At 43.6% G+C, this 23,441-nt stretch overlaps 1 protein-coding gene across 3 annotated transcripts in view; it reads left to right on the top strand.

Moving 5' to 3' along the window:
- The first annotated feature begins 2,424 nt into the window (after window positions 1-2,424).
- The window catches only part of LOC124015318 (E3 ubiquitin-protein ligase SMURF2-like), a 69,765-nt gene continuing 48,748 nt past the window's right edge, over window positions 2,425-23,441 (top strand). For all 3 annotated transcript variants that reach the window (XM_046330483.1, XM_046330482.1, XM_046330480.1), the window contains exon 1: window positions 2,425-2,806. In XM_046330483.1, the coding sequence (XP_046186439.1) occupies window positions 2,755-2,806 (52 nt within the window). In that variant the 5' untranslated portion in view covers window positions 2,425-2,754. The remainder of the gene's footprint in view (window positions 2,807-23,441) is intronic.

The raw sequence follows: 23,441 nt of genomic DNA, 5'->3' as shown, positions 1-23,441 counted from the left end.
TCCAAACCTCTGACAGCTAGTTTTCACTTTTCCCCTCCCCACTCAGACCACTCCCAGACAGTCCTAGCAAAATTCTTGCTTGAGAAATACATTTTTGCTAAAAAGCTGATTTTGTCAATTTGAATGGAAATCTATTAAAGTAAGATACTTAATTGTTACCCAGAAATGTTTTGATATTGATATAAAAACATCTGCATCTGGCCTTTAAGCAATAAAAAAAAAAATTAAAGGGTCAATCTGAGATTCAAACTATAACAAAGTAAGCTTCCAGCCACTTTTTGGGGAAACAGCTGAGTGATGGGTCCTGAGAAATACAAGCATGCTCAAATTCATATACTCTTCAAGAACCAATGGCTATGTGTTTGCAAAATTGTTACACATGAGAAACTAAATAATTCATGTAATCATCATGTTTGATTGAGCATTGGACAGAGCATAGGCCCGCACGTTTAACACGATAGAAAAGCTGGGTCAGCACACACACACACACACACACACACACACACACACACACACACACACACACACACACACACACACACACACACACACACACACACACACACACACACACACACACACACACACACACACACACACACACACACACACACATCAAAGGATAACACAGTTTATGTATTCTTGGAACGTCACAGTCTGATTTGGAGGCACAGTTTACATCCCCAGTAAAGGCTTATTTCTCGTGCAATTTTGACCTGGGCAAGAGGGCTCCCTGCGGGTTTATGACCTGACCTGCTGTCTTTGTGTGGGCCAAACTTGTCGTATGCTGTTCATTGAATGTGATATATTCTGTGATATGGCTTCTAGCTTGTCTCATGCACTTCTGAAAGCAGCCAGTAGATGGAGATATAAACAATTTTGTGTCTAGGAAAAAAGTGCCAATGACATTTTACATTTTTGTATTTTATTTAACCTTTATTTAACTAGGCAAGTCAGTTAGGAACAAATTCTTATTTACAATGATGACCAAACCCTAACCCAGACGACGCTGGACCAATTGTTCGCCGCCCTATGGGACTTCAAATCAAATCAAATCAAAGTGTATTTGTCACGTGCGCCGAATACAACAGGTGTAGTAGACCTTACAGTGAAATGCTTACATACAGGCTCTAACCAATGGTGCAAAAAAGGTATTAGGTGAACAATAGGTAGGTAAAGAAATAAAACAACAGTAAAAAGACAGGCTATAAAAGTAGCGAGGTTACATACAGACACCGGTTAGTCAGGCTGATTGAGATAGTATGTACATGTAGATATGGTTAAAGTGACTATGCATATAGGATAAACAGAGAATAGCAGTGATGTAAAAGAGGGGTTGGCGGTTGGTGGGTGGTGGGACACAATGCAGATAGCCCGGGTAGCCAATGTGCGGGAGCACTGCTTGGTCTGCCCAATTGAGGTAGTATGTACATGAATGTATAGTAAAAGTGACTATGCATATTTGATAAACAGAGAGGAGCAGCAGCGTAAAAAGAGGGTTTGGGGGGGTTGGGGGGGCACACAATGCAAATAGTCCAGGTAGACATTTGATTACCTGTTCAGGAGTCTTAAGGCATGGGGGTAAAAACTGTTGAGAAGCCTATTTGTCCCAGACTTGGCACTCCGGTACCGCTTGCCTTCCTCTGACACCGCCTGGTGTAGAGGTCCTGGATGGGAGGCAGCTTAGCCCCAGTGATTTACTGTGCCATACGCACTGCCCTCTGTGGTGCCTTGCGGTCAGAGGCCGAGCAATTGCCGCACCAGGCAGGTACGTAAAATCAACCATTGTGATACAGCCTGGAATCGAACCAGGGTCTGTAGTGACGCCTCTAGACCACTGCACAACTCGGGGGCCCCAGACATGTAGACCAGTGGTTCTTTTTGGTTAATGTAGGTCTACCTCCAATCATATTATGTTCTGCCAGAAGTTTACTATACCCGATTTAGAAACACTGATGCAGACCTCTACATATCAGCCCCCTTCTCTCCAGTTAGTGCTACAGACTTGCGCTATGTTTGGTAATGAAGTGGTTCAAGGGAAACGGACAGAAAGTGGGGTACGTCCACAGTCCTGTGTCAAAAACGTCCAGACAATGCTATTATGAACACACAAGTGTAGGATCAGTTTACCCTCCGCTGGCTCCACAAAACCTATTCATAACCATGAGGACGGTGAAACATAAAACCGACCTTAGATCAGCCTAGTGAGGCAGTCCAGTGACAGAGGCTATGTTTGCCTACCATATTGATGAACACAACATAAAACAGTTAAACATGTCCAATAATTTCCACTCATTTAAATAAACATTGTACATCAATTTAGTGCTTGTGTTTTAACCTTGTGAATGATATCACTAGAGGGGAGGGTCACTTTCCAAAATATTGAGACCAGCAAGACAGCAAGACCCCCCTCCCCACCACATACACACTTCTAGCACCCCCAGCGGGAGAGGAGCTCACCCTTGGCTTTTGAAGCAGCCTTGGACGTCATATAGCACCGTTTCTTTCGGGAGGAGATCCTGGTTTATTGGAAATGAGCTTTTTAATTTCGGTTATTTCAGAGTATGCGCTCGAGACGGCGGTGTAATAGCGCTAGAGCTGTGCTCATCCGGGCCACTGTGCCGTGACTCCATTCTTCTTCATTCACTGAAACTGCCATAGGAGCTAAATAGGGATTCATTTCTGTGAAATAGCTAGACACATGTATTATACATATTTTTGATAACCCCACGTCAAGCTGGAACACAAACGGGCATGTCTAATCAAGGAGTTAGGAGAAATGGCCCAGTGAAACTGCGGTTGACAGGTAAGAATGTAAAACACCCTCGCTGTCTCTAGCTTGTTAGCTAATGGCGCTATAAAGCTAACGTTGCTAGCTAGCTACAGTAGTGGGCTAGTTCTCTGCGTGAACGTTTACACTTTGTTTTCCGCAACAACGCGATGTTATATTTACAAACACTGGTCAAATGTCGTTAGCTACGCTTCGAATAAGCATACTGTTTTCTAACAAGTAATTGTCTTTTTTCAGTTTGTAATACTAGCCAACGTTAGTTTACCTGCCTAGTCAGTTAGCTAGTTAGCTGACATAGTCGTGATTAACGTTGATTTACCGTTAGCTTGCTAGCGAACTCTCCAATTAAAAACATTTGGGGTCATCACAATGACTGCATTAGTTAATTGTTACAACAGTTTTGTTTGCCCACCCATCGTCTCTACTTGCATGTGTTGTCCTATAATCTGAATTACAGTACTACTAACATTATTATACATAGGTAACATTAGTTGGACATTTTAGTAATTCAATAGCGATTTACATGATCATTTATGGTTAAGTGCCTTGCTCAAGGACACATCGATACATTTTTAACATAATCAGCGCTGAGATTCGTACTTGCGACCTCTTAGTTACTGGCCCATCGCTCTTAACTGCTAGGCTACCTGCCGCCCGAGTGTACAGAGACTGCCCATAGTAGCCAGAGCTCTGCAGACTGACACCATTACCAAATGTAGTATTGATTTAGACCAGCAACTTGTATGCCTGTTCCAAATAGTTTACTTTTGTAGCTAATATTTCCGTTATTTACTGCACTAGTGTTTCAACATTTTCCATCAGTACTTTGATTTGTGTTGGTAATGAACTTTTCAGCACCCCTATATAGCCTCAGCTTGTAGTGCATTCCCACCTGTTTTAAGACACTATTCCTTAGGAGCCAGCATGAGCCCCCTTAACTTTCTGTCCTATTTGGTCCTATTCGCGGTTTCTTTATACAACCCAACCATTTGTCTGTTTACTTGAGAAAGCAGTGTTTTGACTGGGGAGAGGAGGCGATGGCATGCCCTGCGTTTCATGTTTCTCCATGATCAGATCAAATTCCTGACCCCTCTATCTACTAGGACCTGCCAAATTAAATATTTAATCTTGTAATGTACTAGCCAGAAAAGAGTGAACAAGAGTCCCTCGCGGTCCGGCAAGAGTTGTCTGGTTGTTTGGAATATTCCATTACTTTGAAAGTGTTTACCATACAGACCTAATTGCGTAATACCAAGGTAATCACTTGTTACTAACAAAGTAGCCTGTAATGTTACCTCTGTCCATACAAATGCTATCTTCATTATAGAAAAACAAGTGCTTAGTGTGACCTTTTTAAAAGGCTTTACATTTATATTTTGCCCAAGTGCTCTATGATGCAGTAAAGCTAAGGCTATCCTTCAATAATGAGGCGTCATGCAATAATAATACACAAAAAAATGGATTATTGCAATGAAGGCCTGGGTCTCCCCCCCCCCCCATATGTGAAATGGTTTTAAATGGGCTGCTGCAGTGGTCTTCACTCGGAATCCCAGGAATGTGAAACGGAGAGGAAACGTGAGTCTCTCCAGATCATAGGAACATCCTCTGTCTCATTCACGCCATGGAGGAGGGCAAGAACGCTTCAAACCACTGCTCCTTTCAAACTGAGGAACACCACCACACATTTTAATGCTGCACATTTTTTGCGTGTGTGTCGTAGACGGGCCTCTCCACCCCGGTCTGTCTGTCTGCTCTGTGGTCTCACTGAATTCTCTCTTGTCATTTAGGGATAGGGGAAGGGATGGCTTGCAGACAATAGAGCTCGATCAGTAGAGTTTGCTGGGTTACTCATAAGCGCTTATAGCTTCCTAGGATCTATGGACTCTATTCAGACCTGGCCCGCCATTATTGTCTAATCGTAATGTAATCGTCAATAAACTACTGTCTGCTACCAGCAGTCTGGGAGACGCCTGAAGGTATTCTCAGGCCATTTGTCTGTGCATTTGCCATTTAGAGGCCACATTCAAACTGTCAGTAGTTGTAGCTTTGCCTTGCAATTTATTTGCCATTTCCTCTCGTCTCAGATGCAATTTCGCTCAAGGAATAGCTAGAGCTAATCAAGGCCCTAGCGGTTAGGCCGCATTCCACAGACATCTAAGATCAGTGCTAGTCTGTGAGGGGAGACGCCGGGGTGTTTTTCTGCACTGTTTTCCACCAGCCACAGTCTTTGGCACCCGACTGCTGGTCACAGATCAGGTTTGATGGATTGTTTAGTGTGACCCGGTCTTGTTTGCTCACTGGGCTTTTTCCTTCACTCGCTGTCTGATGAAGTCACCTGCCGTTTTGAACGGAATGCCTTTGCCAAGCAGTAAATGGGGAATAGTCTGGCGCTTAGCAGCTACTCCCAACACTACCGGGAGGTGACAATTGCTGCTGTTCGCACCGCTAGCAAACAGCCTGCTGCTGTGAGCTAACTACTAAATGGCTAGCTATTCCAACTCCATTTGCTCCTTCGCCTCCAGTTGGCACCGTGAGCATATAGTACCAGCCTGGAAGAATAGTTTCAGATCCTCTCTTATGCAGCATAGTCTGCAATCACACCGGGTGCATCTTAGCTGTCATAAGTGGCTTTTTTTCACAATCTAGGCCTCTTTTCCTCCTGCACCGATGTGACAAAAATTGACCGGTGAAAGCTATTAGCCTAGACTACTTAGTAGCCATCTAATATACAGTTGAAGTCAGAAGTTTCATACACCTTAACCAAATACATTTAAACTCAGTTTGTCACATTCCTGACATTTAATCCTAGTAAACATTCCCTGTCTTAGGTCAGTTAGGATAACCACTTTATTTTAAGAATGTGAAATGTCAGAATAATAGTAGAGTGATTTTTCAGCTTTTATTTCTTTCATCACAATCCCAGTGGGTCAGAAGTTTACATACAAATTGAGTGTATTAGGAAGACTCATTTGCGACCAAGCTTTAACTTCCTGACTGATGTCTTGATGTTGCTTCAATATATCTACATAATTTTCCTTTTCTCATGCTGCCATCTATTTTGTGAAGTGCACCAGTCCCACCTGCAGCAAAGCACCCCCACAACATGATGCTGCCTCCCCCATGCTTCACGGTTGGGATGGTGTTCTTCGGCTTGCAAGCCTCCCCCTTTTTCCTCCAAACATAACAATGGTCATTATGGCCAAACAGTTCTATTTTTGTTTCATCAGACCAGAGGACATTTCCCCAAAAAGTACGATCTTTGTCCCCATGTGCAGTTGCAAACCGTAGTCTGGCTTTTCTATGGCGGTTTTGGAGCTGTGGCTTCTTCCTTGCTGAGCGTCCTTTCAGGTTATGTCGATATAAGACTCGTTTTACTGTGGATATAGATACCTTTGTACCTGTTTCCTCCAGCATATTCACAAGGTCCTTTGCCATTGTTCTGGGATTGATTTGCACTTTTCGCACCAAAGTACGTTCATCTCTAGAAGACAGAACACGTCTCCTTCCTGAGCGGTATGGCGGCTGCATGGTCCCGTGGTGTTTAACCTTGCGTATTATTGTTTGTACAGATGAACTTGGTACCTTCAGGCATTTGGAAATTGCTCCCAAGGATGAACCAGACTTGTGGAGGTCTACATTTCAAGCAAAGAGGCACTGAGTTTGAAGGAATGCTTTGAAATACATCCACAGGTACACATTCTATTGACTCAAATGATGTCAATTAGTCTATCAGAAGCTTCTAAAGCCATTACATTATTTTCTGGAATTTTCCAAGCTGTTTAAAGGCACAGTCAACTTGGTGTATGTAAGCTTCTGACCAACTGGAATTGTGATACAGTGAATTGTAAGTGAAATAATCTGTCTGTTAACAATTGTTGGAAAAAATGACTTGTGTCATGCACAAAGTAGACATCCTAACCGACTTGCCAAAACTATAGTTTGTTAACAAGAAATTTGTGGAGTGGTTGAAAAACGAGTTTAATGACTCCAACCTAAGTGTTTGTAAACTTCCAACTTCATCTGTTTTACATGAATCTATCCCATGACTAAAGGTCAGTGCAGACGAGGAAGCCACTTTAGACTGTTGAGTCTCTCTCTAGCATTTTGGGAAGTGGGCCTGGAGGAGCTGAGTAAGAGCGAGTGGGGAAAAGCCAGGAAGCGGTCGATTTTAAGATAAAGGCCCCGCCTCCGTCCTTCCCAGGCTGATCATTAGCCGGTGGGGGGAGAGCGCGAGAGAATGCGTTTTTGGAAAGTTAGCAGAGGCCACTGTCTCAGCATTCACTCAGTCAGCGGTCAGAAAATAAAGTTTGTGTGTCCTCAAAGGGAACACACACACTCTTCCACAGGATGTATCATCAGCACCGAGCTAAATTGGGAGCCCTGTTGACTCCTGTCCCTAAGATGAAGGAAATGTACTTGATTGTGTTTTGTGAAGGGTAACCAACATCTGGTAAAGGTATGCCAACAAGACAATTTTGAATGGCATTGGGAGCTGGTTTTACTGCCCTCAGCGCTGTCCTGTCCCACCCTCCCTCCTAGCAGGATTAAGTTAATGCTGGGTTGCACAGTCTAGTAGGCTGGGCCAGATGTTTTGAATGAAAGCAGATTAGAGGCATTCGTTTGCTGTTAATCTAAATCGACACAGTGAGAAGAGGCCATTCCCGTGTGTAATTGTTGGCTAGTTTTATACCGCCGCGTGAAACCCATTCTCCCGGGTCAAACTAGATCCTTTGCGAAAGGCGAAGGCCGCTGCAAATACGATTTGGCCTAGCAGCCATATTGATTAGCAAATTACATTTTTGTTGTTGTTGATTCGCAAAAACATTTTAAGATAAGGCAGTACAGCATCCGTCCAGACAGAGGCTTAATTTGGCCACGTGGCTCTCTCCGCCCACCCGGCTCTGCAGAGCAGTCTGACCCATTTTAAGGCGCAATCAATAGGCGTTTGTCAGAAATCCATTGCAGCAATCTCCTCTAAGTTTCTGTGTTGGAATGAAAATGCTTCAGTGTTGCCTTGCCTCTCCAGCTGAATATCAATGGGAGGAGAGACGGATGAATTGGCTGTGTAACGGTTCACTGCCTTGAAATGTGGGGTTTGATGCCTTTCTATAAGTCACAAGGGTCCTAGTATGTATTGTAAACCAGCCTACATGCTCCTTTCCATACTGCATACAGTTGGCTTTATTTTTCTGTCTCTCCTCTCTGTTCTTTTTCATGTTTCTTCTTATGGGCTGTCACTCAGTTTTCTGTACGTCAGTACAACGTTCCCCCTATGACAACCCTTCTGTGTGAGAAGTGTCTACTGGCGGAGGGAGTGTGTGTGTGTGTGTGTGTATCTGCTCAAAAATGTCACACTCATTGTAGGCTACTGAAGCGAAGCAGCCCATCTGGGATGGCCTGCGATGTCTGTCCTTCTCTGGTTTTTCCTACCCGAGTCTTTCCTCAGTGGAGGTTGTCTTTTCATGTTGCCTCTGTCTGCTTCATACATGCATTATGCTTCCATTCAAGCTACAAGAGACACAGAGGAATGGAGAATTGGTAAGGTTTAATAGAGAATGACCTGAAGGCTCCTGTCAAAAGCTCAGTCATCGTCAATCTTGACTGTTTCCTTAAGGTAATCATCAGATGACTCACTCACTATTATGCCTATATGATATTGTAGAGCATGTGTCCTATCTGCAGTGATTGTCAACCCAGGATCTAGACTCCAGATTTCTAGGTCAGGGTGTAAAACATAAAACGTTAGGGGGGGAAACGAACTCAATATACTTTCAAATGACTAAAACCAAATCAAAACTGTGCAGAAATGATAATCAACCTATTATCATAGTGTCTTGACGGTCCAGCTCGCTAACAATCAGTAGACAGTCAGGAAGCATTGAAGATTCCCAAAACAATGCATATAGGACAATTATTTAGCCGATTTTTGCCACCAAGGAAATATAACCACTTTTCAGTGCAACCCTCCTGAACTCGTTCAAGACCGACTGTGGCCCCCGAGGGGGAAATGTGTTTGATGCCCCTGCTCTAGTTTATCAGTAACCCGAGGAATGTCAGTCAGAGTAGTAGTGTGGTGGAGACCAGAGCTAGTATTTCTAACCTGTGAATGAATGGCCCTTGTGGGAGTCTGCTAAATGATAAATAAATATAGTGAGCAGGTCTGTTTGAGTGTGTGGGCTCTGGCTATGGTCAGTTAGAAGTAACTTAGGAGGTCTTGTGTCATCTGCGTTGAATAGACCCCTGTCTGAGCGGTGTAGTCTATAGCTGAATTGTGTAGTCTGTGTGCATGGCCCTTGTAATAGGCCATTTAGCAGACGCTGTTAACCAAGGTCGACTTAGATAACTAAATCTAACTAAGTCGCATGCATACATTTTTCATATGGGTGGTCCTGGGAATCGAACCCCTCTTCCCTGGCGTTACAAGCACCATGCTCTACCAACGGAGCTACAAAGGACCAAGAGCAGTTAGTGATGTGTGTTGGCTGTGGTCAGTAAGTGGCTGTGTAGGGAGTCCTGTGTAATCTGCATTAAAGTCTGAATAGTGCAGTGTAGTCTGTAGCCTTATAGTGTAGTCTGTGTGCAAGGCCCTTGTCTGAGCCAGAGCTTTTTTTCTCAGTGATCTGTCGATGGATGGAGAGAGAGAGGGCTTGTGTTGCGTCCAGGTGCTGCTATGCACATCCAGACTTCCTTGGCTCTGTTTAGTCTGCCCCGGCCACTCTCACACCACTCTAGACGACTGGGCTCCGACGCAGAGCTGCCCCAGGAGGCCCCCCACTCCACTCTTCACTCCAGATGACCGGGCTCCACGGCAGAGCTGCCCCCTCTTACATGGAAACCTTCATATCCTGTCTCTATCTGGCAGTATGCCTACGCTGGCTGTCTGTCTGCTTTATATACGTTGCTCTGTGTGCCAGTGAGCTAAACAAAAAGAGTGAATGATAACCCAGAGCAATAATAATGAAGATTTAATGGGTTGGTTTTCTTCATTACTATTTGTTGTAAGTACAGTCATTGGCTTTATCGTGTCTGAATTGGCTGATGAAGGGTTGCGTTACAGTTTTAGAAATCTGCGGTTTCAAAACAGACCTTCCAAAAATCTGTTTTAAACCGTTTCACTTGCATTTTTATATTGAAAGTCATGTGTTTTTTTAAACTTGTTTTTGTGACAATTTGTCTGATGCTGAGAATAAATTGCAATAAAAAGTCTTTTATATCTCTATTTACAAAATGCAGCAAGATGCTTCTTATGTCTATTTTTTATTTTTTGTGAATTCTGCATTAGCGCGAGCCCACTTGTGCGGTGGGGTTTAATGCATGCTGCCCGGGCAGTTAGGCTAATCTGTTGCGTGTGTTGGTTAGACATCTGTTCGAATTATGCGCTTCAGGGAATTTGCTTATCAATAACAGATAAGTGGGTTTTGTCTGAAATCATTTACGACTTTGTAGATGTTAAAATTCCTTGAAGGTGCTCACGTTATTCATAAGTCATCACGAGTCCTCTAGACAGTTCAACTTTAGTCTGCCTGTCTCTTAGCTGATGGAGTCTGACTGTTTTTATCTGCCTAATGGATTTGCAATCTACAGCTGTCTGGCTGGACCGTTTGGAAATTGGCACATCACTGGCAATTGGGCAGTTGATTGCTTTATTGCCAAACTATGTTTTCTGGATAGAAGATGACGAGTCTTGTTCAGTTAACCGCTCTGGTTTTACATTTTTCTGTGGGGAATTGAAAGGCTCTGAAGGAGTGTCAACGTGGTGTAGTCGTGTGTGTACACGTATACGTTTATCCACGGTTCACCTGGCCAGACGAGACAGGGAGGGAGGGAGGTTGGGTAGACTAAATGTATTTTTGTCATGTTGATACCACACACACAAAATTAAAACTTAGCTTTCTCTCAGAGCCAGCAGGTGTAGGTGGTTTAGACAGAGGTACATAGATTTAGGACCCTTTGAGGAAGCTGTTTCCTTTAGCAGTGGTTCTCCATTCAACTTCCCTTCGATTTTTCAGTTTAACAGATGAAGCGTTTCAGTCGTTTTAAAAGGGAGTGATTGTCTAAACGTCTGCTGAATGTTTTGCCATGTCATTGGAAAATGTAGTCTAGCCTAATGTGGCTGTTTTTAAACCAAGGTTGTGTCTGAAATGGCAACCTATTCCCTACATAGTGCACTTATTTTGACCATAGTCCATAGGGCTCTGGGCAAAAATAGACCACTGGAAAGGCGATAGGGTGCCATTTGGGACGCATACCAGGCATCTGTAAAACTACCTGCACCTTCAACCTCTCTGGTGCTGAGTTTCTACTCATTTTGATGATTCATGCAAGTTCTGCACTGTGCACTCTTCGAATTATGGCTTAAGAATTCTGGCAGACACCGGACTTTGGTCTAGACAACAAGCAAATAATGTTATTGTTATTATAGCCCTGAATCCTAGGATTTAAGAATAACCCCCAGAAGTGGGGGATTGGTACGGTCTCACAAGGTCCTGTGTTTTTTTGTTGTTGATTCTGGCATGTCCCATATTGCGGGCGGGGAACGGAGCACCATGCTGTTTGTGGCTATCTCAGTTTCACTCTCTTGGTTTTCATGCTGCGAGGGAGCCCCGGTATGGTGTGTAAGATTATGGCTTGTGTTTCATTGATACAGTTGTTTTCAGTTTACACGGACATACAGTGCATTCGGGAAAGTATTCAGACCGCTTGACTTTTTCACATTTTGTTACTTTAAAGCCTTATTCTGAAATGGAATCAAAAAATGTTTTCCCTCAATCTACACACAATACTATGTAATGACAAATCAAAAACCGTTTAAAAAAAAACTAAACATTTGTAAATGTTTTACAAACAAACTGAAATCACATTTACATAAGTATTCAGCCACTTTAAACAATGCTACTTAATATAATGTTTACATACCCTACATTATTTATCTCATATGTATACGTATATACTGTACTCTATCATCTACTGCATCTTTATGTAATACATGTATCACTAGCCACTAACTATGCCACTGTGCCACATACTAACTATGCCACTATGCTACATACTCATCTCATATGTATATACTGTACTCGATACCATCTACTGCATCTTGCCTATGCCGCTCTGTACCATCACTCATTCATATATCTTCATGTACATATTCTTTATCCCTTTACACTTGTGTATAAGATAGTAGTTTTGGAATTGTTAGCTCGATTACCCGTTGGTTATTACTGCATTGTCGGAACTAGAAGCACAAGCATTTCGCTACACTCGCATTAAGATCTGCTAACCATGTGTATGTGACAAATCAAATTTGATTTGATTTAGTACTTTGAAGCACCTTTGGCAACAATTACAGCCTCTAGTCTTCTTGGGTATGGCGCTACAAACTTGGCACACCCTGTGTTTGGGGAGTTTCTCCCATTCTTCTCTGCAGACCCTCTCAAGCTCTGTCAGGTTGGATGGGGAGCATCGCTGCACAGCTATTTTCAGGTCTCTTGATCGGGTTCAGCTCTGCTCGGCCACTCAGACTTGTCCCTAAGCCACTCCGGCTGTGTGCTTAGGGTCATTGTCCTGTTGGAAGGTGAACCTTTGCCCCAGTCTGAGGTCCTTAGCGCTCTGGAGTAGAGGACGGCCGATTAATCGGAATGGCTGATTAATTAGGGCCGATTTCAAGTTTTCATAACAATCGGAAGTCGGTATTTTGGGCACAGATTTTGCCCCCCCAAAATAAAAAAAAGAATACAATTTGTTTGGGGGGCCCTTTATTTAACTAGGCAAGTCAGTTAAGAACACATTCTTATTTTCAATGGCGGCCTAGGAACGGTGGGTTAACTGCCTTGTTCAGGAGCAGAACGACAGATTTTCACCTTGTCAGCTCGGGGGATGCAATCTTGCAACCTTACAGTCCGACGCTATAACTACCTGCCTCTCGTTGCATGCGAATGCAGGAGAAGCCAAGGTAAGTTGCTAGCTAGCATTAAACTTATCTTATATCAATCATAATCACTAGTTATAACTACGTTTTTATTAAATTTTTTACCTTTATTTAACCAGGCAAGTCAGTTAAGAATAAATTCATATTTTCAATGACTGCCTAGGAACAGTGGGTCAACTGCCTGTTCAGGGGCAGAACGACAGATTAGTACCATGTCAGCTCGGGGGTTTGAACTGAGCATATAATCGATGCAACGCTGGGGGATGATTTAACAAAAGCGCAACCATAAACACCAATGCCTTTCTTAAAATCAATACACAGAAGTATATATTTTTAAACCTGCATATTTAGCTAAAATAAATCCAGGTTAAGCAGGCAATATTAACCAGGTGAAATTGTGTCACTTGTCTTGCGTTCATTGCATGCAGAGTCAGGGTATGTGCAACAATTTGGGCAGCCTGGCTCATTGAGAACTAATTTGGCAGAATTTTACGTAATTATGACATAACATTGAAAGTTGTGCGATGTAACAAGAATATTTAGACTTAGGGATGCCACCCGTTAGATAAAATACGTAACGGTTCCACATTTCACTGAAAGAATAAACGTTTGGTTTTTAGAAATGATAGTTTCCGGATTCGACCATATTAATGAACAGACTGCTATTTCTGTGTTTTATAACTAAGTCTATGATTTGATAGAGCAGTCTGACTGAGCGATGGTAGGCAGCAGCAGGCTCGTAAGCATTCATTCAAACAGCACTTTCGTGAGTTTTGCCAGCAGCTCCTCGCAATGACAGCGCTGTTATGACTTCAAGCCTATCAGCCTAATGGCTGGTGTAACCGATGTGAAATGGTTAGCTAGTTAGCGGGATGCGCGCTAATAGCGTTTCAAACGTCACTCGCTCTGACACTTGGAGTAGTTATTCCCCTTGCACTGTAAGGGCCGTGGCTTTTGTGGAGCGATGGGTAACGCTGCTTCGAGTGTGGCTGTTGTCGATGTGTTCCTGGTTCGAGACCAGGTAGGAGAGAGGAGAGGGACAGAAGCTATACTGTTACTGGCAATACTATAGTGCCTATAAGAACATCCAATCGTCAAAGGTATATGAAATACAAATGGTATAGAGAGAAATAGTCCTATAATTCCTATATTAACTACAACCTAAAACCTCTTACCTTGGAATATTGAAGTCTCATGTTAAAAGGAACCACTAGCTTTTATATGTTCTAATGTTCTGAGCAAGGAACTCAATCTTTAGCTTTTTTACATGGCACATATTGCACTTTTACTTCTCCAACACTTTGTTTTTGCATGATTTAAACCAAATTGAACACGTTTCAGTATTTATTTGAGGCTAAATGGATTTTTATTGATGTATTATATTAAGTTAAAATAAGTGTTCATTCAGTATTGTTGTAATTGTCATTATTCCAAATACATTTTAAAAATCGTCCGATTAATCGCTAATGGCCTTTTTTGGTCCTCCAATAATAGGTATCGGATCTCTCAGTACTTTGCTCTATTCCTTATACCTCAATCCTGACTAGTCTCCTAGTCGCTGCCGCTGAAAAACATCCCCACAGCATGATGCTGCCACCACCGTGCTTCACCGTAGGGATGGTGCAAGGTTTCTTCCAGACGTGACACAAGATGGATGCTCTTGATATAATGATGATGCTCATCATGCTCATGATGATTTAAAGCATCATTTGAACCAAGGCTGGCCCATGAAATCTCAAGGAAATGTAATTGTGCCTTGGTTTCAATAATGCAGATATTCGGTTACAGAATATTGTCTCACAGTAGGTTTCTTATTCAAAGTCAAAAACGTTGGCCTCGATCCTTTGCCAGGCTCTTTCCAAGGCATCATTCAACTTCCTTAATCATGGTTGCCGTGGCTGGTTCTCAGGTCGACATTCTCACCATATTGAAACGGACTCCCCTATTGGTCCAACTGACAATAGCACCTGCTCACCGAACCAGAAGCAGTCCAATGTTCATTCTCCTTCAAGTAAGGTTTCATAGGGCGAAGCCCAGGTTTGGCAAGCAGCAGAGCAGCACAGCATGTATCAAGTTTGGTTGAAGTGTCTGGTGCTTCAGGGCCCACCAGCTACAAAGCACTGTTTACAGTGCCTGATCACGGGTTGGTTAAATCTTCTGTTCGTCCAAAGGAGAGCAAGAGGGAGCTCAAATTGTTGTTCAAATTACGACAGTGGAAGGAGTGCACACCTCATGACTTGCATAACAATATTATGGGTGGGAGCAGAGGCCGGGAGGAGAGTTTTAGAGGTGGGCCGAAAGTCCATCATTCGATATGCAAAATACATGTATCTTTCTAAAAGTGCATTCTTGGGTTTGTCTTAGTGTAAGCTAGTATCATCTGGAAGAAGGACCACCGTAGTGTCTTACTGTATGCCTTTTTTAATATTCTATCTTGCTGTGCATTCGCCCAAATGTATCTCAATGCATGTGGTCACAATGTCAGTTTGCAGGTGCTGATGCTGCTTCACTTTGAGCTATTTCTACCCTCTGACCTCAGTGCCCTGTAAGATGACAAGCGGTACTGTATCCTCTCTCTCGCTGTCTGCCCCCCTGTTTGCGATCGCTCGCCGGATCTGGCCCAGACAGCGTACAGCCACTGCTGCTGGCGGCTTCTCTCTTCCTGTCTCAACCCCGTGCACCGCCGCCACCGCAACACAACAGGTGCCTCTCCGCCGCGACCGAGCATGGCTTCTTAGACAGAACTGTTGACGTAGCTGACGTCATGCGTGAAAAGGTGTAAGAGTTGTGGCCAACCTGCCAAGCGAATGTTCTGCTGTTTCTAAGAACTGCCGGTGACATGAGAGATAGTCATTGATAACATCTTTGCATGAAGGTGTTGAAACAGGTTGGCTTCAGTTCAGCTTCAAATGTCACTCAACTCATCTGACTAGCCTTTTTGGGTATTCGAGCACAGAGAGGGGTTTTTGAGGATCTGTAGAGCCTATGTAGACTAGAGAGAGTGCATTGGCTGTCCTCCGTCAATTGACTTTCCCAGTCATTCTATGGCCCGGATGTTGGATGTAGCAGACGGGGCCTGACTCTGGGGAGGAGAGGTGGTCTCTAAACCCTTGAGGAAGTGGTGAAGATGAGACTGTCGAACACTCACTGTTTTTGTTTTGCGGTTGTGTCTCACTGTCCACCAAATCAAATGTTTTTGTTACATGTGCCGAATACAACAGGTGTAGACCTTACAGTGAAATGCTTACCACCACACCACTAAGTGTCTTTTATGTCTTTTAAGTGTCTCTTCCCTTTTCCTCTCCTGCTCCAATGACATCCCTCTTATTTTTCTTCCTTTCACCATGTAGTGCTGTACTTCTGTGGGGTCTTTTCTTCTTGTTGTCCGTTGTACCTTTTGTATGCCTGGCTTTCTTCTCGCCGTAAGTCGATATCAGGGGTCCCCTTTATCCTCTTCAATGTTGTCATTCTAGATAGTCTAACTGAGTGACAGTAGCTTAAATGCTATGTGGGCTCCATTATGAGAGCTCAGCATGCAGTATCGTTCCTTCAGTGGAGAGCACAGCATGCCAATGCATGGCACTGATAGACCTTACGTGGAAAGTGATGAGTACAAGACAGAAGCATAGACGATGTACGTGAAACACGAACACACTGTTTGAAATGGAGTGTCCGTTTCTCTTCCTGTCTCAGATTCAAGCTCTCATGACCACAACAGCCCTGGGTCCTGTGAAAGTCTGCCAAACTTAGCCCAATATTTATGTGTACACGGAGACTGTCAGGAACTGCAGCCTGAGTAACCTTTCTCGCTCTCTCTCTGTCTCTCTCTAGGGGAATTACACAGACTGCTGGAGAACATGACAGTCTGTGCTGTCTTCATGTCTCTTGCTCTCTCTGTCCCTCGCTCTTTTTGTGTGTGTGTGTGTTTGTGTGTGTGGCTTGCTCTGTTTGTCTCGTTCGCTACGTCTGGCTCGCTCGCTTTCTTCTCTCGGTTTCTCCACCCATCTTAACGTTGATGATGATGACGGATGTCAGACGGGAGTGGGCTCCCATCCGTACTAGAAGCGCAAAGTGCTGTAACACCTTCCCACCAGTTCCAATGCCATATTGTCAAGGGGGGGGGGGTATGCATCATGTGAGCTGGAATCTGTTCCCCTCCGTAGTGTGCCAGTCTGCCAGAGCATCCGTCCATGCAGCCCAAAACCCCCACACGTTATCATTAGTGTGAATGACGAGCTAGATGTGATGTCCCTACCAGTGCACTTCTTCCTCTCACGGCTCCTGCGCCCCCATTCTCACTTCTCGTCTCAGCTCAAACTGCAATGGAGAGAGATGTGTCCCTAAAATTCCCCGGAAGCCATATAACTAATTCTCGTCTTGCACTCTCGCGGCTCACCCGTACCCCTCATCTTAATCTACTATATAGGCTTACTTGATACAGTATGTGTCCACAGATTTCTCCCCAGCCACATTTTCACAAATGTATTTATTAACACACTAAGTCCCCTTAACAGAGTTCCCTCTTTAGCGGTCTCCCTCAAACCCCATAGTGGCTCATCCCTGGCGTAGGGGTTTTGAATTGAAACACTGGCACATCCATTTCCCAGAGCTACTCCTCCTCTTCTTTCTTCCTCTTCCCACGTTCCCGGGGCAGATCCGCAGCGCCAGATGGGAAATGATTCATCGTCTCTGTATGGGTCGCTGTATGTGTGTGTGTGTGTGCGTGTGCATTTGCGTATGGGCCTGAGTGTGTGCACGCCTGGGGGTTGATGAAAAGTTAGACTGTTTGGATGGGCCCAAACGAGATGAAATGTATGTAAGCCAACATGTAATGTGACCAACGCTATTCCCAAACCTCCCTCTTTTCCTCCCCAGCCGCTCCTGCTTTAGGGGTTATGTTGATGTCATGGGAACAATGGGAAGTCAAGTGTATCCGTACAGGGAGAACTATGGTGTCTGTACGTACAACACGTATGGGGCTCTTACAGACTGCAAACGTGCACAGTAGGACAGACACCGACACGCACACACACCCACCCACTCTCTTCCTGTCCATTCCCAGCCTCTGACACCGTTCCAGGTCAAGGAAGAATAGAAGGGTTGGTCAAACCCTGAGTCATGTATCTCAGAGGCTCCCCCTCCCACAGCTTCAGCCGGGCAGAGCCTCAACCAGAGAGGCCCCCGCAGGAAATGACTGTCATTGGTCACAGGTTGAGCAGCATTCCGAAGAGCGTCATATCCTATTAGTTTATATACAAAACCACAAAGCGCTCTGGCACGTGATTGATACATTTTCTGGTTAGGCTAGATGAACCGTATCATTGAACAGCCGAAGCATGAAACCTTAATTTGGAAAGTACAAATGATGGAGCTCTAATTTAGCGTTTATTATTTTACCTGATAACAACCATCAGCTAGCATACTTCTCCTACTGCGCGTATTCTGTAATACTCTGTATTTACACTAGCCTAGCTCCCTCTTGCTCACTCAACTCCCTCTCTCCCAATGGACAAACCCTCCCTCCCGCCGTCCTCCCCTGTTTGTCAGGCAGCGTGCCAGCTTGTGAGCAGCGGCGCTGCTCTGCGTTCCACTCCAGATTCCAGATTAGCGTCTGGGCGCTGATGAGGGGCGTGTCAGTTGGAGCAGCTCTGGAGCAGGGAGCCATGGTTGAGGCGGGGCTATTTTAACGGATGACATAATTGGCATCCTGAGCATTTGTAGAGCTGGGAGGCTCTACGAGGGAGTAATGGCTGGCCAAATGAAGTGTGCTGTAGATCAGAACTCTTGTTTGATGTCCTCCGCTTCAGTTTGTAAGTGTGTAGACAGCCCGGGTCGTTCTAGTTTCTGTGTCAGTTTACTACCCTAAACTTCATACGTACATGCCTGTATGTATAGGAGTGCGGTGTGATTGGGTAGGTTTCCACTGAAAGCCGACAGGCCAGGGAGGGAGCCGTGGTGGAGGGGAAGAGGAAGTCTTTTGTTTGTACTGGAACAATGCTGTGAATGAGACAGTGTGGGGCTGAAACGGGAGTCCAAACAGGACAGAGGTGACTGATGGGCGTCTACAGGCCCTGCCTGTCGGTAATGAGGTTTGCAATGTGGGTGGTGTGTTGGGAGAAGAGTCTTGTTCGAAAGCATGGCTTGGGTCATAACACAGATCCCATTGCAGGGAGGTGGGTGAGGTGCGTCTCTCTCTCTCTTTTTCTCTCGGCAGCTGCATACATACACTCCTTTTGACTTATGACCTAAACTAGCTGGGAATCTATCCATTGACTCTTTTCTCCCTTGTTTTCACACACCCCCGCTTCCTCAAAAGCAGCCCATCCTTCCCCCTTCTCAGTAGTTTTCCATCCCAGCCCACTTTGACCAGTGTAAAAGACTATGACCGTGTCACCAAAGCTCTCCAGACTAGAAGTCTAGAACATTCAGCTTATCCTATCCCAATCCATTGGAGGTCAATGGCTGAACTAACGCTGGATCAGTGTTCTGCAGTCTCATTAGGCTAACATACAGTTGAGTTGACAGGGTAATGTCTGACTGCATAGATGGCTGTAAATATTTCACATACAGTGCCTTCAGAAAGTATTCATACACCTTGACTTATTCCACGTTATGTTGTTACAGCCTGAATTTATTAAATCTACACACAATACCTCATAATGACAAAATGAAAACATGTTTTTAGAAATGTGTGCAAATGATTGAAAAATACATTCAGAAATATCTCATTTACATAAGTATTCACAACCCTGATTCAGTACTTTGCCGAAGTGCCATTGATTACAGCTGTTAGTCTTTCTGGTTAAGTCTCTAAGAGCGTTGCACAATCCAGGTGTGGAAAGATTTACTCATTTTTCTATTCAGAATTCTTCAAGCTCTGTTATTGTTTTTTTCATCATTGCTAGTGCCATAGACTTTCAAGTAGATTTAAGTCAAAACTGTCACTTGGTCACTCAGGAACATTCGCTGTCCACTTGGTAAGCAACTCCAGTGTAAATTTGGCCTTGTGTTGTAGGATATTGTTCTGCTGAAAGGTGCATTCATCCAAGTGTCTGGTGGAAAGCAGACTGAACCAGGTTTTCCTCTAGGATTTGACCTGTGCTTAGCTCCATTCCGTTTCGTTTTATCCTGAAAAACTCCCCAGTCCTTAACGACTACAAGCATGCCCATATCATGATGCAGCCACCACTATGCTTGAAAATATGGAGTGTGTTAGTCAGTAATGTGTTATGTATTGGATTTGCCCCAAACAACACTTGTATTCAGGACAAAAAGTGAACAGCTTATTTTTTTGTTTTCGCCCCAATTTCGTGGTATCCAGTTGGTAGTTAGTCTGGTCTCATCTAGTGTGCGATGGGACATGGACATCCCTGCTGGCCAAACCCTCCCCTAACCCGGCCAATTGTGCACCGCCCAATGGGTATCCCGGTCGTGGCCGGCTACGACAGAGCCTGGACTCAAACCCAGAATCTCTAGTGGCACAGCTAGAACTGTGATGCAGTGTCTTAGACCACTGCAACACTCGGCAGGCCTCTTTTCCACTTTTTTTGCAGTCTTACTTTAGTGCCTTGTTGCAAACAGGATGCATGTTTTGGATTATTTTTATTCTGTGCAGGCTTCCTTTTCATTCTGTCCAATTAGGTTAGTATTGTGGAGTAACTACAACGTTGTTGATCCATCCTAAGGAGAAAACTATTACAGCCATTGAACTCTAACTGTTTTAAAGTCACCACAGTCCTCATGGTGAAATCCCTGAGGTGTTTCCTTCCTCTCCCGCAACTGAGTTAGGAAGGACGCCTGTATATTTGTTGTGACTTGGTGTATTGATACACCATCCAAAGTGTAATTAATAACTTCATCATACTCAAAGGGAGATTCAGTGTCTGCTTTTACATTTATTTTTACCCATCTACAGTACCCGTAGGTGCCCTTTGCGATATATTGGAAAACCTCCTTGGTCTTAGGTTGAATCTGTTTGAAATTCACTGCTCGATTGAGGGACCTTATATTATCTGTATGTGTCGGGTACAGAGATGAGGTAGTCATTTAAAAATCATGTTAAACACTTATTGCACACAGTGAATCCATGCAATTTATTATGACTTGTGACACATTTTTCATATTGAATGTATTTAGGCTTGCCATAACAAAGGGGTTCATTTCAGCTTTTCATTTTTCATTAAAACATCATTCCACTGGCATTGTGTGTAGGCCAGTGACGACAAATCTAAATTTTAATACATTTTAAATTCAGACTGTATGTGGAAAGTCAAGGGGTCTGAATACTTTTTCAAAGCATTTTATGCCTTAGTCATATCTAACTTGACACCTCAGTGAGCAGTGTGTTTTTTAGCGTAACGCCATAAAATCATGCCATAAAATCATGCCATAAAATGCAAATCTCATGCACTCTGTGTTACATTTTAATCTCTTCCTCCTCTGGTTATTACTGTAGGTTGGTTCCTGCTTGCAGGTGGGAGCTGGGTCTCTGACTCTGAGGACAGTAAACTAGAGGTCGACCGATTTTAATCGGAATGGCCGATTTCAAGTTTTCATAACAATCGGTATTTTTGGGCGCCGATTGGCCTATTTTAAAAAAATATTTTTTAAATGTATTTAATTAAATAAATAAAAATATATATATTTATTTACAAAAAAAACACAAAAAAACAAATATTTATTTATTTATTTATTTATTTTTAAATGTGTTTATATATATTTTTAGACACCTTTATTTGAATAGGCAAGTCAGTTAAGTACACATTCTTATTTTCAATGACTGCCTAGGAACAGTGGGTTAACTGCCTGTTCAGGGGCAGAACGACAGATTTTTACCTTGTCAGCTCGGGGATTTGTTTTTGCAACCTTCCGGTTACTAGTCCAACGCTCTAACCACCTGCCTTATATTGCACTCCACAAGGAGCCTGCGTGGCAGGTTGACTACCTGTTACGCGAGGGCAGCAAGAAAGCCAAGGTAAGTTGCTAGCTAGCATTAAACATATCTTGTAAAAAATAAAGACTTGGGAGTAGTTGTTCCGCGGCTTTTGTGGAGCGATAGGTAACGATGCTTCGAGGGTGGCTGTTGTCAATGTGTTCCTGGTTCGAGCCCAGGTGGGGGCGAGGAGAGGGACGGAAGCTATACTGGTACAAATCAAATCAAATCAAATTTTATTTGTCACATACACATGGTTAGCAGATGTTAATGCGAGTGTAGCGAAATGCTTGTGCTTCTAGTTCCGACAATGCAGTGATAACCAACAAGTAATCTAACTAACAATTCCAAAACTACTGTCTTATACACAGTGTAAGGTGATGAGGAACATGTACATAAGGATATATGAATGAGTGATGGTACAGAGCAGCATACAGTAGATGGTATCGAGTACAGTATATACATATGAGATGAGTGTGTAGACAAAGTAAACAAAGTGGCATAGTTAAAGTGGCTAGTGATACATGTGTTACATAAGGATGCAGTCGATGATGTAGAGTACAGTATATACATATGCATATGAGATGAATAATGTAGGGTAAGTAACATTATATAAGGTAGCATTGTTTAAAGTGGCTAGTGATATATTTACATCATTTCCCATCAATTCCCATTATTAAAATGGCTGGAGTTGGGTCAGTGTCAATGACAGTGTGTTGGCAGCAGCCACTCAGTGTTAGTGGTGGCTGTTTAACAGTCTGATGGCCTTGAGATAGAAGCTGTTTTTCAGTCTCTCGGTCCCAGCTTTGATGCACCTGTACTGACCTCGCCTTCTGGATGATAGCGGGGTGAACAGGCAGTGGTTCGGGTGGTTGATGTCCTTGATGATCTTTATGGCCTTCCTGTAACAACGGGTGGTGTAGGTGTCCTGGAGGGCAGGTAGTTTGCCCCCGGTGATGCGTTGTGCAGTCCTCACTACCCTCTGGAGAGCCTTACGGTTGAGGGCGGAGCAGTTGCCGTACCAGGCGGTGATACAGCCCGCCAGGATGCTCTCGATTGTGCATCTGTAGAAGTTTGTGAGTGCTTTTGGTGACAAGCCGAATTTCTTCAGCCTCCTGAGGTTGAATAGGCGCTGCTGCGCCTTCTTCACGACGCTGTCAGTGTGAGTGGACCAATTCAGTTTGTCTGTGATGTGTATGCCGAGGAACTTAAAACTAGCTACCCTCTCCACTACTGTTCCATCGATGTGGATAGGGGGGTGTTCCCTCTGCTGTTTCCTGAACTGGCAATACTAAAGTGCCTATAAGAACATCCATGTCAAAGGTATATGAAATACAAATGGTATAGAGAGAAATAGTCCTATAATTCCTATTATAACTACAACCTAAAACCTCTCACCTGGGAATATTGAAGACTCATGTTAAAAGGAACCATCAGCTTTCATATGTTCTCATGTTCTGAGCAAGGAACTGAAACGTTAGCTTTCTTACATGGCACATATTGCACTTTTACTTTCTTCTCCAACACTTTGTTTTTGCATTATTTAAACCAAATTGAACATGTTTCATTATTTATTTGAGGCTAAATTGATTTTATTGATGTATTATATTAAGTTAAAACAAGTGTTCATTCAGTAGTGTTGTAATTGTCATTATTACAAATAAAAAAAATCTTCCGATTAATCGGTATCAGCTTTTTTTGGGGGGGGTCCTCCAATATCAGCGTTGAGAAATCATAATTGGTTGACCTCTGCATTGAACCATTTTGTTTGTTCTGCGGGCCTGCAGCATCTG

Source organism: Oncorhynchus gorbuscha, linkage group LG26 (assembly GCF_021184085.1).
Source record: "Oncorhynchus gorbuscha isolate QuinsamMale2020 ecotype Even-year linkage group LG26, OgorEven_v1.0, whole genome shotgun sequence".
Classification (NCBI taxonomy): domain Eukaryota; kingdom Metazoa; phylum Chordata; class Actinopteri; order Salmoniformes; family Salmonidae; genus Oncorhynchus; species Oncorhynchus gorbuscha.
This window is presented reverse-complemented; position numbering and strand designations above follow the sequence as displayed.